The 12,933-nt window shown below is 44.7% G+C and overlaps 1 protein-coding gene across 1 annotated transcript in view; it reads left to right on the forward strand.

The window, feature by feature from the left end:
- The first annotated feature begins 7,859 nt into the window (after window positions 1-7,859).
- The window catches only part of Adcy1 (adenylate cyclase 1 (brain)), an 80,887-nt gene continuing 75,813 nt past the window's right edge, over window positions 7,860-12,933 (forward strand). Inside the window, exon 1 of the mRNA XM_013032958.1 lies at window positions 7,860-8,003. Within this exon, the coding sequence (XP_012888412.1) occupies window positions 7,890-8,003 (114 nt within the window). The 5' untranslated portion in view covers window positions 7,860-7,889. The remainder of the gene's footprint in view (window positions 8,004-12,933) is intronic.

A 12,933-nucleotide genomic window follows, 5' to 3' on the forward strand; every position in this document is an offset into this window, starting at 1 on the left:
CCTCCTCCTCCTCCTCCTCCTCCTCCTCTTCCTCCTCCTCCTCTTCCTCTTCCTCTTCCTCCCTTTCCTCCTCCTCCTCCTTCTTCTTTTTCCTCAAGGCTAGTGCTCTACTACTTGAGCCACAGCACAACTTCTGGGTTTTCTGAGTAGTTTATTGGAGATAAGAGTTTCATGGACTTTCCTGCTTGGACTGGCTTCAAACTGTGATCCTCAGATCACAGCTGTGTGAGTAGCTAGGATAACAGGTGCAAGCCACCAGCTCAGAATTATTTTTTAAAACTTGTCTTATTTTATTTTTATTATGAAAATTTTAAACATCGTAAAATGAAGAGAGAAAAAGAATGAGAGACAGACAGACAGAGACAGGCACAGTGATTCTTGGAGAATCCATCAATAGCTATCATAATGATCAACATTCTGCTGGCCCTCTTTCAAATGATGCTAATTCTAAAGCACTTATTAATTCTAAAACAGAGAGCTAGCAAGCAATTACGTTAATTTAGAAACACAGTTGTATGTGATGTTGAAAAAAAGAAAAAAAAAAGCAGCCGTGGTTGGAAGAGAGTTACATTACGATCACTGCCCAGCCATGAAAGAACAGCCACAAGCAGGATTATGCCCCTTGTGGCTGGGAGTGTGGGAAGAGGCAGAGGACCAGACACACTTGGGAGGCCATGCAAGGTCAATGCTATCCCTGCCTCAAGAAAGTACTGTGTGCTGCACTGAGAGCAATGTGCAGGGTCAGCTCCGCTGGTGGTGGCCAAGGTGTTATCAGCTAATGTGAGAGAGGACTTCTGGAGCAAAGCCTTGTGTCCATGCCTGTACACGCCCTCCTCAAAGAGTCTGATTGGGGACACCTCATGGGTAGTTTGAATGCTTCCCAGGCTTGATTCCTATTGCAGGGCCAGCCAGCACAGATTGAAACGCAGAGACATTTACTACAAAATAGGGGTGAGGTTAAGTAGGGGCTACCACAGGTTGACAGGAGAACCACTTCACCCAATCTAGGAACCAGGAGGCTGTTGAGTGAAGGAAAGAGCCTCCAGGCTGAGGCTGCTGTGGGAGCAGCAGCCCTGCCCCTAGCAGAGAGTGCTGTTTGCCGAGGGCCATGTGTTGTCTGCATAGCGGGGCACGTACTCGTATGTGTGTGTGTGTGTGTGCACATGTATGTGCATGCGTGTGCAGCATGCCCTGTACATGGTTGGGGGCCCTGGGGAGCAGAGTGGATGTGTGATCTTCCCTGGTGTGCCAGGAAGCATGGGAGGGCAGGAGAATCTGCTACTGGGGATGCTGGCTGCTTCCTGGCATGAGTTGTGCCAGGCAGCAGGAGTAGAGAGAAATGGGTGGCTGGGTCTTCAGTGGGTAGGAATTGGTGAAGGTGAGGGGGACCAAGATGGACTCACAGGCTCTGTCCTGGGCAGCAGCATCTAGAGGGAGTGTGGGAATAGCAGGTGTGAGATAGGGACGGGTCATTTCTCCAGGGACAGCAGGACATTTGGGCTGCCCCAAGATCAACTACAAAACTCCCAGAGGTCCGTCCAGTGGCTATTGATGTCTGATGATTGTCTTGGGGATATTTTTGGTGTTAGGTTTTCAGCATGTGACCTGTCACATCCACACATGTCAACAAAGCGTGTCATTGGTGAGCTGCTGTGATTTCTGCTATTATCATCCTCCATGTCTTTACTTTGTAGCACTACAGAATGCTCCAGGCTTGTGTTGCATATTCTCTGCTCAGCCTGAGAGCCTCTCCAGAGATCCCCTCATTCCTGTCATTGGAGATTTGCTTGGAAAGACCACGTCTGGCTCTTGGGGGTCCTTAGGCTGCTCCTAGGCACCTTTATTTCTGTCTGCAGAGAGAGTTACAAAATATATTTGTAGAGGCTGGGCATGATGGAGTATTTCTGTAATCGCAGCTACTTGACTTCAGGGAAAAGCTAGAACTTATTTGAAAAACAAACAAACTAAAAGCAAAGGGCTGAGGTTGAAAGTTAAGTGGTAGAGTGCTTGCCTAGCAAGCATGAGGTCCTGAGTTCAGTCTCTTGTACTGAGAAGAAGAAAATTCATATATATGTGCATTTCTATATTTGTGCATATTCTTATCTGTGTCTAAATTAAGCTAAACCTATGTGTATTCTGCTGTTGCTTATGACCTTGTGTTCCACCCCAGTCTCTTTCCTCACCATCCTATGACCCCCTCCTGCCACAAAGTATAGAATAGGGGTTGAAGGTGTTGCTCAGGTGGTGGAGTGCCAGCCATTGAGTGAAAGCACCAGATACCAGTTCAACTCCTGATTTCAGACAAAAAAGAAAAAAAAAGCATATAGTAATATTCTGTTGCTAATTCCAGAACATGCTACATGCAGCTTTTCTGAACTCTGGCTTCCTGGAAAGCTTTGCTCCAAATTGGCTTTGCCCCTACAAACATGTCCACCAAGGATTCTAAGCTTATTCTGTAGTGGGAAACTGCAGCATCTGATGCCGGCCAGCCCTGGTATCCTGCTGCAGAGGGAACACATATAATACTCTTAACCCTCACAGCGAGTTTTCTGCATCTGTCCTCGGTTAGGCAGGAGCCCTGGCTCAGGTGGTGGGTCTTCTTCCTTCTCTGGGGCATGGTTCAGGTGGGCCCGAGGGCCTCTTCTGGGGAACATTCAGGCAATGCGATACCTGGGAAGGCCTAGTCCTCTCTTCTGCCCTCAGTGTACCCACCTGCAGGCTGGGCCAGTGGCATAGGCAGGTGTGGCATTCAGGGGAGCAATGCTGGGAGCTGCACTGAACTATGGACTCTGTGTGGGATTGTCAAAAATGCCTGTGGCATCTGCGTGGTCTCCATGTTCCTTTGGAGCTTCCTGGTGTGGAACCTTTATGTAGTTATGTGGGGCCTCTGTGACCACAACATTCACCCCAGGCATGAGGTCTAGGAATGGGTATGTTAGGAGTACATGGTGAAAGATCCAGACTTAGGCTTCCCAAGAGGAAAGGAGTGGGAGGAAAGGGAAAAGGGGTGGATTAGGGGGAGGAGAATGTGGTGTGGATAGGGGAGAGAGAAGGCATCCAGACTGAGACCAGCAGCGTAGGCCTACTGTGCTCACAAGGCAGGGGTGCAGTGGACCAGACCTCCAGGAAAGACAGGGAATATGGGAGCCAGGTGTCCTTGCCTCTTCCTTTGGGTTCTGCAGGTTACAGGCTGGACCTCGAGTCGCCTCCCTGTTGTGACAGCAGGAACTGAGCCACATCACCAGTTTCTTGTACTGGGTGGTGCATTCTTTGAATGCAGATACACTTATGGACATGAGTTTGGAGAATTTCATGAGGAGAAGCCCTGGGCAGGAAGATGCTGGGTTCTAGGGCTGGTGAGCAAGCCCTGGGCATGTGAAAGGCACTTGATGACACCATCAGGTCTTACTGAAGTGTCCCTTCCCCTGTTCCCATATGTTCTCTTGGTGGGTTTTCCTGCTATGAGGTGTGCTCAGCTCAGCTGGGCCTGGCTATTTGACCCAAAGAATTCTTTCCTCTTGAGGGCTCACAGATAATTGGCATCCACAGCCCGAGGGCAGATCCTGTCCCATCCTGAGGAAGGTAGATCTGTAGCTAATAGAAATGGAAAGATGAACTTCTAGCTGCTAAGTCTGGAGGCCCAGGGCACCTCTGTGGAGATGAAGGGACAGCCTGTTCTTTCTCATGCCCCCATAACCTGCTGACATCATGTTCAAGTGCTCTGATGCACATGGGTAGGAAGGAATGGCCCACAGGACTGGTCAGCCATCCTGACAATGAGTGTACCAGCTGTCAACTCCCTTTCAGATGCTCTAAGCTGAGCCCATTGTGTTCCAGGAAGAACACTGGAGAAAGGAAGCTATGATGTGGGCAGATCTCAAAAGGGAATTATGGGTTTTATGTTAAGAGTTGGGGTCTGCCTGTCATTTACTTCCTTTAGGAGGTGGGTGGTAGCCTCCCATGCAGGCCCTTCTGCAGGTCTCTCAGCTCAGCTGGTGGCCTGACTCTTTCCAGACCCCCATGGTGTTGGATTGCCAGCCACATCACCCATCAGTGCCACATGTCTTGACAGTGTGTGATGTTGTCCTAAGACATACTGCTACCCTTCAGGCATGCCCACTCTGGCCTCCCCCCAGAAAAGGGGCTGGTGAGGCTGTGGTCACTTGCCTGGTGGCCATGATGTCCATCCTAGCATGTCCAGGGACTGTAGTACTCCCAACATCCTGTCCCCAGTGCTGGGATCCAGACATGTGACCTCAGGCATTGTGTTTGGGATCTGACACTCTTTGCCTTTGGGTGTTTCGTTGGACAGTGTAGGCCCTGTTATAGTGAGCTGTTCTAGTAGTAGTGATCTGTTCCTGTCACTATGAGATGTTGCAATAGTGGGATTGTGTCACAATGAGATATTTGTGTTACAGGAAGATACTTTGTCACAGTTAGATATCTGGCTCATAGTGACCCATTCAGATCATGTGCTATGGTCTGATCCTGGTGGATGCTAGATCACAGTAAGATGTTCAAACCACAGTGTGATGCTGTTCAGGTCGCTTTGCTATAATCTTGTGAAAGTGAGATGTTCAGGTCACAGTGATGTGTTCTGTTCAAAGGAGAGACTGGGGTCACCCAGATGTGCACTTCATCCTAGGACATCAGGTCCAGTGAGGAGTCCAGGATGCAGTGAGATGTGCAGGCTGTGTTGAGGGGGTCAGGTCCCCATGCATTCTTTGAGTCACAGAGAAACATCCGTGTCACCTTGAGATGTTTACATCACAGTGAGATAATAAAGACACAGTGAAACATTCAAACCATTGTGACATGCTCTGATCACAGAGAAACGTTCAATTCATGGTGACATGTTCAGGACATAGAAGGCTTGGGTCACAGTGAGATGTTCTTGTCACAGTAGGATATTAAGTTAGAGTAGGTTGTTCTTGTCAAATAAGATGTTCATGTCATAGCAAGTTACTAAGTTAGAGTACACTATTCTTTGTTGTCAGATAAGATGTTCAGGTCACAGTAAGATTATGCCCATCATAGTGGGGTACGAGGGGATGTTCTGGACATATCTGTTCAGGTCACATTGAGATGTTCAGGCCATAGTTGGATGTTCTAGTTGAGATATTAAGGTCACAGTGGAATGTTCAAGTGACAGCAACCTTCTAGTTGTGGTGATATAATCTGGTTCTGTTCCTCTTCACAATGAGGTGTTCAGGGCACAAGTGCATGTTAGGGTCAGATTACAGTTACCTTCTGGTCACACTGAGGTATGCAGGCCACAGTGAGCTGCTAGGCCACAGTGAGGTATTCAATCATGGCACATTTCTGTTGTTGTAGTGAGGTGTTCAAGTCAGAGTCAGATGGTCATGTCACAATATGATGTTCAGGTCACAGTGAGGTGTTTAGGGTTCATTTGGATACTTGGTGATGTGAGGAAATCTGTCCACAGTGAGGTGTTCAAGTCATAGTGAGGTGTTGAGGCCCTAGTGACATGCTCTGATCATGGTGAGACATTCCATTCACAGTCATGGTAGGATGGTTAGTTTAGAAGGAGTTCAGGTCACATAAGATAATCCAGGTTATGTGAAGATTTTCAGGTTGAAGTGAGATGGTCAGGATGCAGCAAAATGTCTAGATGACAATGAAATATCCCAGTGATGTTCAGGTCAGAGTGACAAGTTCTGCTCACAATGAGGTGTTAGGATCACACCTGGATGTCAGGTCACATCGGGTTATTCCCACCACAATGGGATGTACAGGTCGCAGTGAGGTGGTCAGGTCACAGGTCACAGGTTACAGTAAGATGCTCAGGTCACAGGTGGCAGCAAGGTGCCCAGGTCTCAGGTGATGCTCATGTCATTTCACAGTGACACTATTATCATGGACACTCACTCACAAAGATGTTGTGTTCACAGTGAGATCCTGAGGCAAAAGGAAGCATTAGATAATAGCAAGAACTCAGCTCATGGTGGATGTTAAGGTCACAGTCAGATATTTAGGCTGTATTTGGATGTTCGGTCACAGCGAGAGGCTCAGCTTAGAATGACGTGGGGTTACAGGGAGATGTTTGGGTCATGGTGGACACTAGGTCACGGGGAGAAGCCTGGCTGAGGTCACAGTGATATGCTTGGGTCATTATAGCGAATTGTTCAGGTCACATAGCAAGACCTTGAGGTCACAGTGACATGTTCAGGGTATTTTTTTCAGATGATACTGAGAGATACATATCACAGAGATAGTCCAGTCCAGTTCCAGTGACGTGCTGGTCACTTTAGGGTTTGAAGTTAGAATGAAATGTCAGGTCACAGGGAGAAGGTCAGGACCCAATGTGATGCTTGAGTAACAGTGAGATGTTGACGTCACAGTGATGAGATCTGAACACAGTGACATCTTCAGCTCACTGAGAGACATCAGAGTCCATTGAGAAGTTTTGGTTGTAGTGGGATTTTAGGTGATAGTGAAATGTCCAGATGATGGTTCAGATAACTGTGGATGTGCAACTCATAATGAGGTTATCAGGTCACACTGAGTTCAGGTTACAGTGAGTGCAGGTCTCAGAGAGATGCTCAGGTCACAATGCACACTCAGGCCATAGTGACATATTTAGGTCACAGTCCCTGTTAGATCACAGTGGGTGTTCAGTTAGGACATGGTGAATGTTATGTCATAGTGGGTGCTCAGTTGGGTCAAGTGAGTTGAGTGTTAGGTCATGATGTTACATCACAGTGAGTGTTAGGTCTTGGTGGTCATGGTGAGTGTTAGGCTGTGGTAAGTGTTAGGTCATAGTGAGTGTTGGGTTGTGGTGAGTGTTTGGTCATGGTGAGTGTTAGGTCACGGTGAGTAATAGGCCTTGGTGAGTACCCACAGTAGTATGAATGGCTGGAGAGGCCTCTTGGTCTTCTGTTCTTGCAAGGAATATTCTGGTCTTGTTGGATCTTGACTGCAGTCAGGTCAGGACTCCGACATCATGAACACTGTATTCCTGGGATTCTGTTTTAATCTGAGTCTGTAGCCCTTTTGGTCTGGGCTTCATAGCAGTCTCCGGATTTGGCCATCACAGCCTCCCTTGCAGGCTGGCCACTGCAGAGGAGGGGCACCTGGGCCACACAGAAGTAGGCCTCTAGACACCATGCTTCCTCTTATGCCAGGGTGTATTTCATGCTCAAATGAACATTCTGGGTTCTACTGCTTTTGTCTCACTTCTTCAGAATCTTTGCCGGCCTTCTGCGCCATTTGGATATAGTGACTTTTCACAGTGATTCTACATATATCGATTTGCTTGGGTGAAAGTTACAGAAAGTCAGGGCTGAAATAACAGAAATGTGGTGGGAAGTTAGAGATCCAGGCATGGCTGGGGCTGGCTTTCCCCCAGGCCGCTCCTTTACTGGGAGCCACCACCTCTCTCTGAAGCCTCTTGTGGTGGTTATGCCTCTGTGTCTTTGTCCTAATCTTCTCTTCTTATAATGGACATTGGTCAGATTAGATAAGAGCCTACTTTTTTTTATTTTTGCCTCAAGTACCTTTTAAAGGATGTTACCTCAAAATATAGTCAAGTTCTGAGCTCCTGGGGACTAGGGTTTTAACATCATAATTTAGAAAGTGACAGAATTCAGACTTGGAATTCTTGCTGGACTTAGATTCAGTTCGTGCCTGGGCAAACACAGTCACTTGCTGTCCCCATATTGCCCCAACTCCCCTTCATTGTGGGTCTGGATGTGCTTGCAAAGACTGTCTGTGACGGTTTCAAAGCTGGCTGTGGGGTTGTTGGGGAGCCTTAGGCACTCACTGGATGGGCTGAGCCCTGTGGCACTTGGTCCATTCAAGCCCCACACAGATGATCTGTTTTCTCCTTATAGCTCGGTGCCAATGCCTTGCTCTTCGTTGGTGTGAACATGTACGGTGTCTTCGTGCGGATCCTGACCGAGCGCTCACAGAGGAAGGCCTTTTTGCAGGCTAGGAATTGCATCGAGGACCGGCTACGGTTGGAGGATGAAAACGAGAAGCAGGTCAGTGGCTGCAGAGTGAACTGGCCCTTTGTTCTCTCTGTCTCTCTCTTTCTAGGCCATGCGGGCGTCAGCCACGTGGGTCACTTGACTTATGACTGTGAAATAGAAGGAATAGCCCACCTTTTGTCACATCCAAATCTCAGTTTACCCTGTGGTGATAGGGGTGATAATTCCTGGGGCTTTGTGTTGATATTTGGGGTTGTGGAATAGATAGCCTTGGGAAGATGAGGCAGTTGTTGGCCAGATGAATGGAATTGTGCAATTAACTGACCTGCTGTCCAGAGAACTCAAGAGAGCAGGGGTTGAGGTAGGCACCATCCTTGGTCTTGGTCCAGCAAGTTTAATCCCAGAGCATACTGGCCTTTCTGAGGTGCCAGGAGTTATAGAGGAGTGTTAGTGGTCACAGTGGCAGCCACCACACCATGACCAAGGACGCTTCTTTTTTATTGTCATTGTAAAGCTGATGTACAGAGGGGTTACTGTTTCATCAATCAGGTCATGAGTATATTTCTTTTTGGATAGTATCACCCCTTCCTGGTCTCTCTCCCAGTTTTTCCTTCCTGCCCTTTGACTATAAGTTGTATAGTTCATTTTCAACATGTTTACTAAGTACCACTGCTGCGTTTATTCACCCATTGTCCCTCCATTTCTATGTCTCTCTTACTCCCCCAGAGACAGATAAATGAAGAAATAAGACAAAAAGGAAAAAAAAACCCCACCATTTCCTGGAATTCTTGACAGTATTATTTCATATGATCTGAGGCACAGAGGCATTAAGAGTATCCTCCTTTGGTCTCAATGTGTGTGAATGCCTAGAGTCCTGTATAATTTATCATGTCGCTGTGTATTTTAGATCTAGCTTCTGTATAAGAGTGAAAACTTGTGCTGTTGGTCTCTCTGAGGTTGACTTACCTCACTAAACATGATTTGTTCTAGGTCCATTCATTTCCCTGCAAATGACACAATATTCTTTCTAATGGTAGTGTAAAATGTGCATGGATACCACAAATTCTGGGTCTAATCATCTATTGTAGGGCATCTGGGCCATTTCTTTTTTTATTTAGTTTTTAAATGGTTTTTGTTGTAAAAATAGTGTACAGAGGGGTTACAGTTTCATGAGTGAGGTAATGAGTACATTTCCTATCCAGCGTTGTTACCTCCTCCTTTGTTTATTGCCTACATCCCTTCCCTCCTCACCTCCTCACCTCCTCCCTTTCCCCTCCCTGCCCCCAAGATGTAAAGTTGGTTTTCAACATAGTGTCTTGTATATCTCATTGTTACAATGGGTCAACCTGTATCCTTATTTCAGCATTTTGTTATTTCCCTTCCCCTCCCCAAATTAGAAAAATGTATATACAAGATACAGGGCACCTACATCAAATACAGTGACAACAGGGGTTATATCATGGAAGAAGCACATACAAAAGAAGCAAAATAATCACATAGTACATTTTAAAGATGTTAAAAAACAATAGCAAGAAAGAAAAAAACAGTTATGTCCCTATCTTGGGGTTCATTTCACTTAATATCATCTATATGGTCGTATGTACACAGCTGTTGACTTTTCTGCTTATCCTTGACTTATACTAGTTATTGCAAATAAGGGAAACCATGGGACCTATGTTCCTTTGGGCCTGTCTTACTTCACTTAATATAATTTTTTCCAAGTCTTTCCATTTCCTAACAAATAATGCGGTGTCATTATTTCTGATGGAGGCATAGAATTCCGTTATATAGATATACCACATTTTCTTGATCCATTCATCTACTGAGGGGCATCTGGGTTGGTTCCATATCTTAGCTATGGTAAATAATGCTGCGATAAACATAGTTGTGCTGGTAGCTTTAGTATGGTCTTGTTTGTGATAGTTTGGGTAAATGCCCAAAAGTGGGATTGCTGGGTAGTAGGGGAGCTCTATGTGGAGTCTTTTCTTTCTTTCTTTCTTTTGTTATTTTTTTAAAGTTAATTTTATTGTCAAGGTGATGTACAGAGGGGTTACAGTTACATAGTAAGGTAGGGAGTACATTTGTTGTCGAACTTGTTACCCCCTCCCTCATTTTTCTCCCACTTTCCCTCCCCCTTAAGGTCCACCCAATGTTGTTGGGTTTATTTCCAACATGTTTTCTTGTAAGTATTGCTATTGCATTGGTTCATCCTTTGCCCTTTGTCTCATCATTTTTTTGTTCCCCTTCCCTCCCCTCATTCATATAAACTTATATACAATACCCAGGGTAACAAAATCAAATACAGTAACAACAGGGGATAAACCATAGGTTAAAAAAAAGTAGAAAGAAAAAAGAAATCACATAATACATTAAAAACAACAACAACAACAACAAAGATTCCATATCTCTTGATTCCATATCTTGGAGTTCACTTAGCATCATCATATATGGTCATATGTACATAGCTATTTAACTATTTTAAATTGTTATCATAAAGGTGATGTACAGAGGGGTTACAGTTGCAGATGTAAGGCAACAAGTACATTTCTTTTTAGACAATGCCACTCCTTCCTTTTTTCCTTCCCTTGTTTTCCCCTCTTATTCCCATCTACAAGTTGTATAGTTCATTTTCAAAATAGTGTCTATTGAGTAGGAAAGTATTTCTTAAATATTAAATAAGGTTGGCAGTAGTGCTTAGTGGTAGAATGATTATTGGTATGCATGAGGCCCTAGGTTTGATCCTCATCATAGTATAAAATGTAAGATGAAAGATATTCATGGGAAAAATGTGGTTGTATATGTGTGTATGTGTATATATGTATATATAGAGATAGATAGATTATCATTGCCTGGCTTTGAAGTAAATGGCAACAAATATCTTGCATCTTGTCTTGACACTAGCTGTGATTTGAATGAGAAGGAAATTTGGAATGTTTGTTCAACAAGAATGTAAGGAATTGTTACAAGCACTTTCCTGGTAATCTGTGTCCTTGGACTACTTGTACGTACTTCTATTGAGGTGGTGTGGGTCATGGAGTTGGATCTGTTCTGTTATCTGTTTAATATTCTGATTTATAGAAAAGCCTAGAACTCAACCCTAAATTCCAATCTAAATTCACGCAAAAGAACTGAGGCTACCATCACATCACACTGCATATCATCCTTTTTTTAAAATTTTTTTTATTGTGAAAATACTGTACAGAGGGGTTACAATTACGTGAGCAAGGTAATGAGTACATTTCTTATCCAGCATTGTTGCCTCCTCCTTTGTTTTTCCCCTACCATCCCTTCCCTCCCACCTCCTCAGCTACACGCTCCCATACACACCTAAATTGTAAAGTTAGTTTTTGACATAGCGTCTTGTACATCTCATTGTTGCAATGGGTCAATCTGTATCCCTATTTAAACAATTTCTTTTTTTCCCGTCAACTCCCCAAATGATATCAACATCAAATACAGTGAAAACAGGGGTTATACTGTGGGGGAGGGACACGCAAAGCAACAAAAAAATCACATGGTACCTTATAAATACGTTAGAAACAATAGCAAGGAAGAAAAAACCACTTGTATCCCTATCTTGGGGCTCATACTGCTTTCCAAAGTGGTTGAACAAGTTTACAGTCCCACCAACAATGCAGTAGGGTTCCCTTTTGGCATCTGGGCCATTTCTAAAACTTGGCTATTGTGAACAGTGCAGCAGTGAACATGGATGTACAAGTATCTTTGCAGTGTCCTGCCTTGTGATGTTCTGGGTAGATGCCCTAGATCCAAGCACCTTTCTTGAGCCTCCTCATCATGACCTGCTAACAGTGTGACACTCCATTCTTAAGATGAATCAGGGTCTACCTGTCCCATGGCTTGTCCCATGTGTTCTTGTCTGCTTTCTGGGCCCTTCCCATCAGCTGGGCCATGGAAGTATGAGTCGAGGCCACAGGACAAGGTTTGATGTATCATGGATACTTTCCCAGGAGGATCTAGACTCTTCTCCTAGCTTGGGGCTCTCAAGGTTTCTGTGTGCCAGCTGCTATCATCTTAGGCATATGGTTGTGGAAGTTGAAGGGCAGACAGGTTCCCTTTCTCAACTGAATTCTACTTTGATTATAACTAGAGGATATGGTTGCGTGTGGTGGCACAAGCCTGTAATCATAGCTACTCAGGAGGGGAAGACAGGAGAATCACGAGTTCAAGTCATCAAGACACTGTCTCAAAACAGAGAGCTGGTGACATGGTTTAAGTGTTAGACCACTTAGCTAGCATGTTTGAGTCTCTAGTTCAGTCACTCAGTACTTCACAAAAAGATGATTATTATTACTATTATTATTGGCTGTATGTTTAAAAACATGCATTTATTATCAGATATGGACATTATAATGAAACACAGTACTTACTGTAAAAAGAAGAGACAGTGGAGGAATAGCTATACCGGTCATGTGGGTATTGATGAAGGTGTGGATGTGGAGATGGGCTGTGGGGGAAGTATGTCTGTGTAAGGTATGTGGAGTTACATGTGTGCAGGTATGCATATTTCCTTCTTGTTTGTGTGCATGCATTTACATGGGTCACTGTGCATAGGTCTCATGTCACTTTGTCTCTTTGCATGTGTATACCTGAACATGTCTTGTGTGGATATGTGGACATTTGTGTATATGTACTTATAAGTAGGTATATATGAGAGTGTGTGCATGTGTGTATAAGAGTGTGTGTGTGAGAGAGAGTGTAAATCCTGACTCTTTCAAGACTGTGCCTAAGCATTTCCTCCTACTCATAGGTCTTTGTTACCTTCTAAGTTGTTCACCTTGGTTTTGTTTTGTTTTTGGAGAAAGACTCTCCCTATGTAGCTCAAAGTATGAGAACCCATATCCAGCTTTACCTTAGTTTTATTATAGCTGCATGGGTTCATCGCTCGGTGCTCTACTCAGTTGTATCCTATTGACTTACATGTCTGTTTTGTGTCAGAACTATGCTGCTGCTTTTGTTCTTCCTT

Source organism: Dipodomys ordii, unplaced genomic scaffold, assembly GCF_000151885.1.
Source record: "Dipodomys ordii isolate 6190 unplaced genomic scaffold, Dord_2.0 Scaffold160, whole genome shotgun sequence".
NCBI classification, from domain to species: Eukaryota; Metazoa; Chordata; class Mammalia; order Rodentia; family Heteromyidae; genus Dipodomys; species Dipodomys ordii.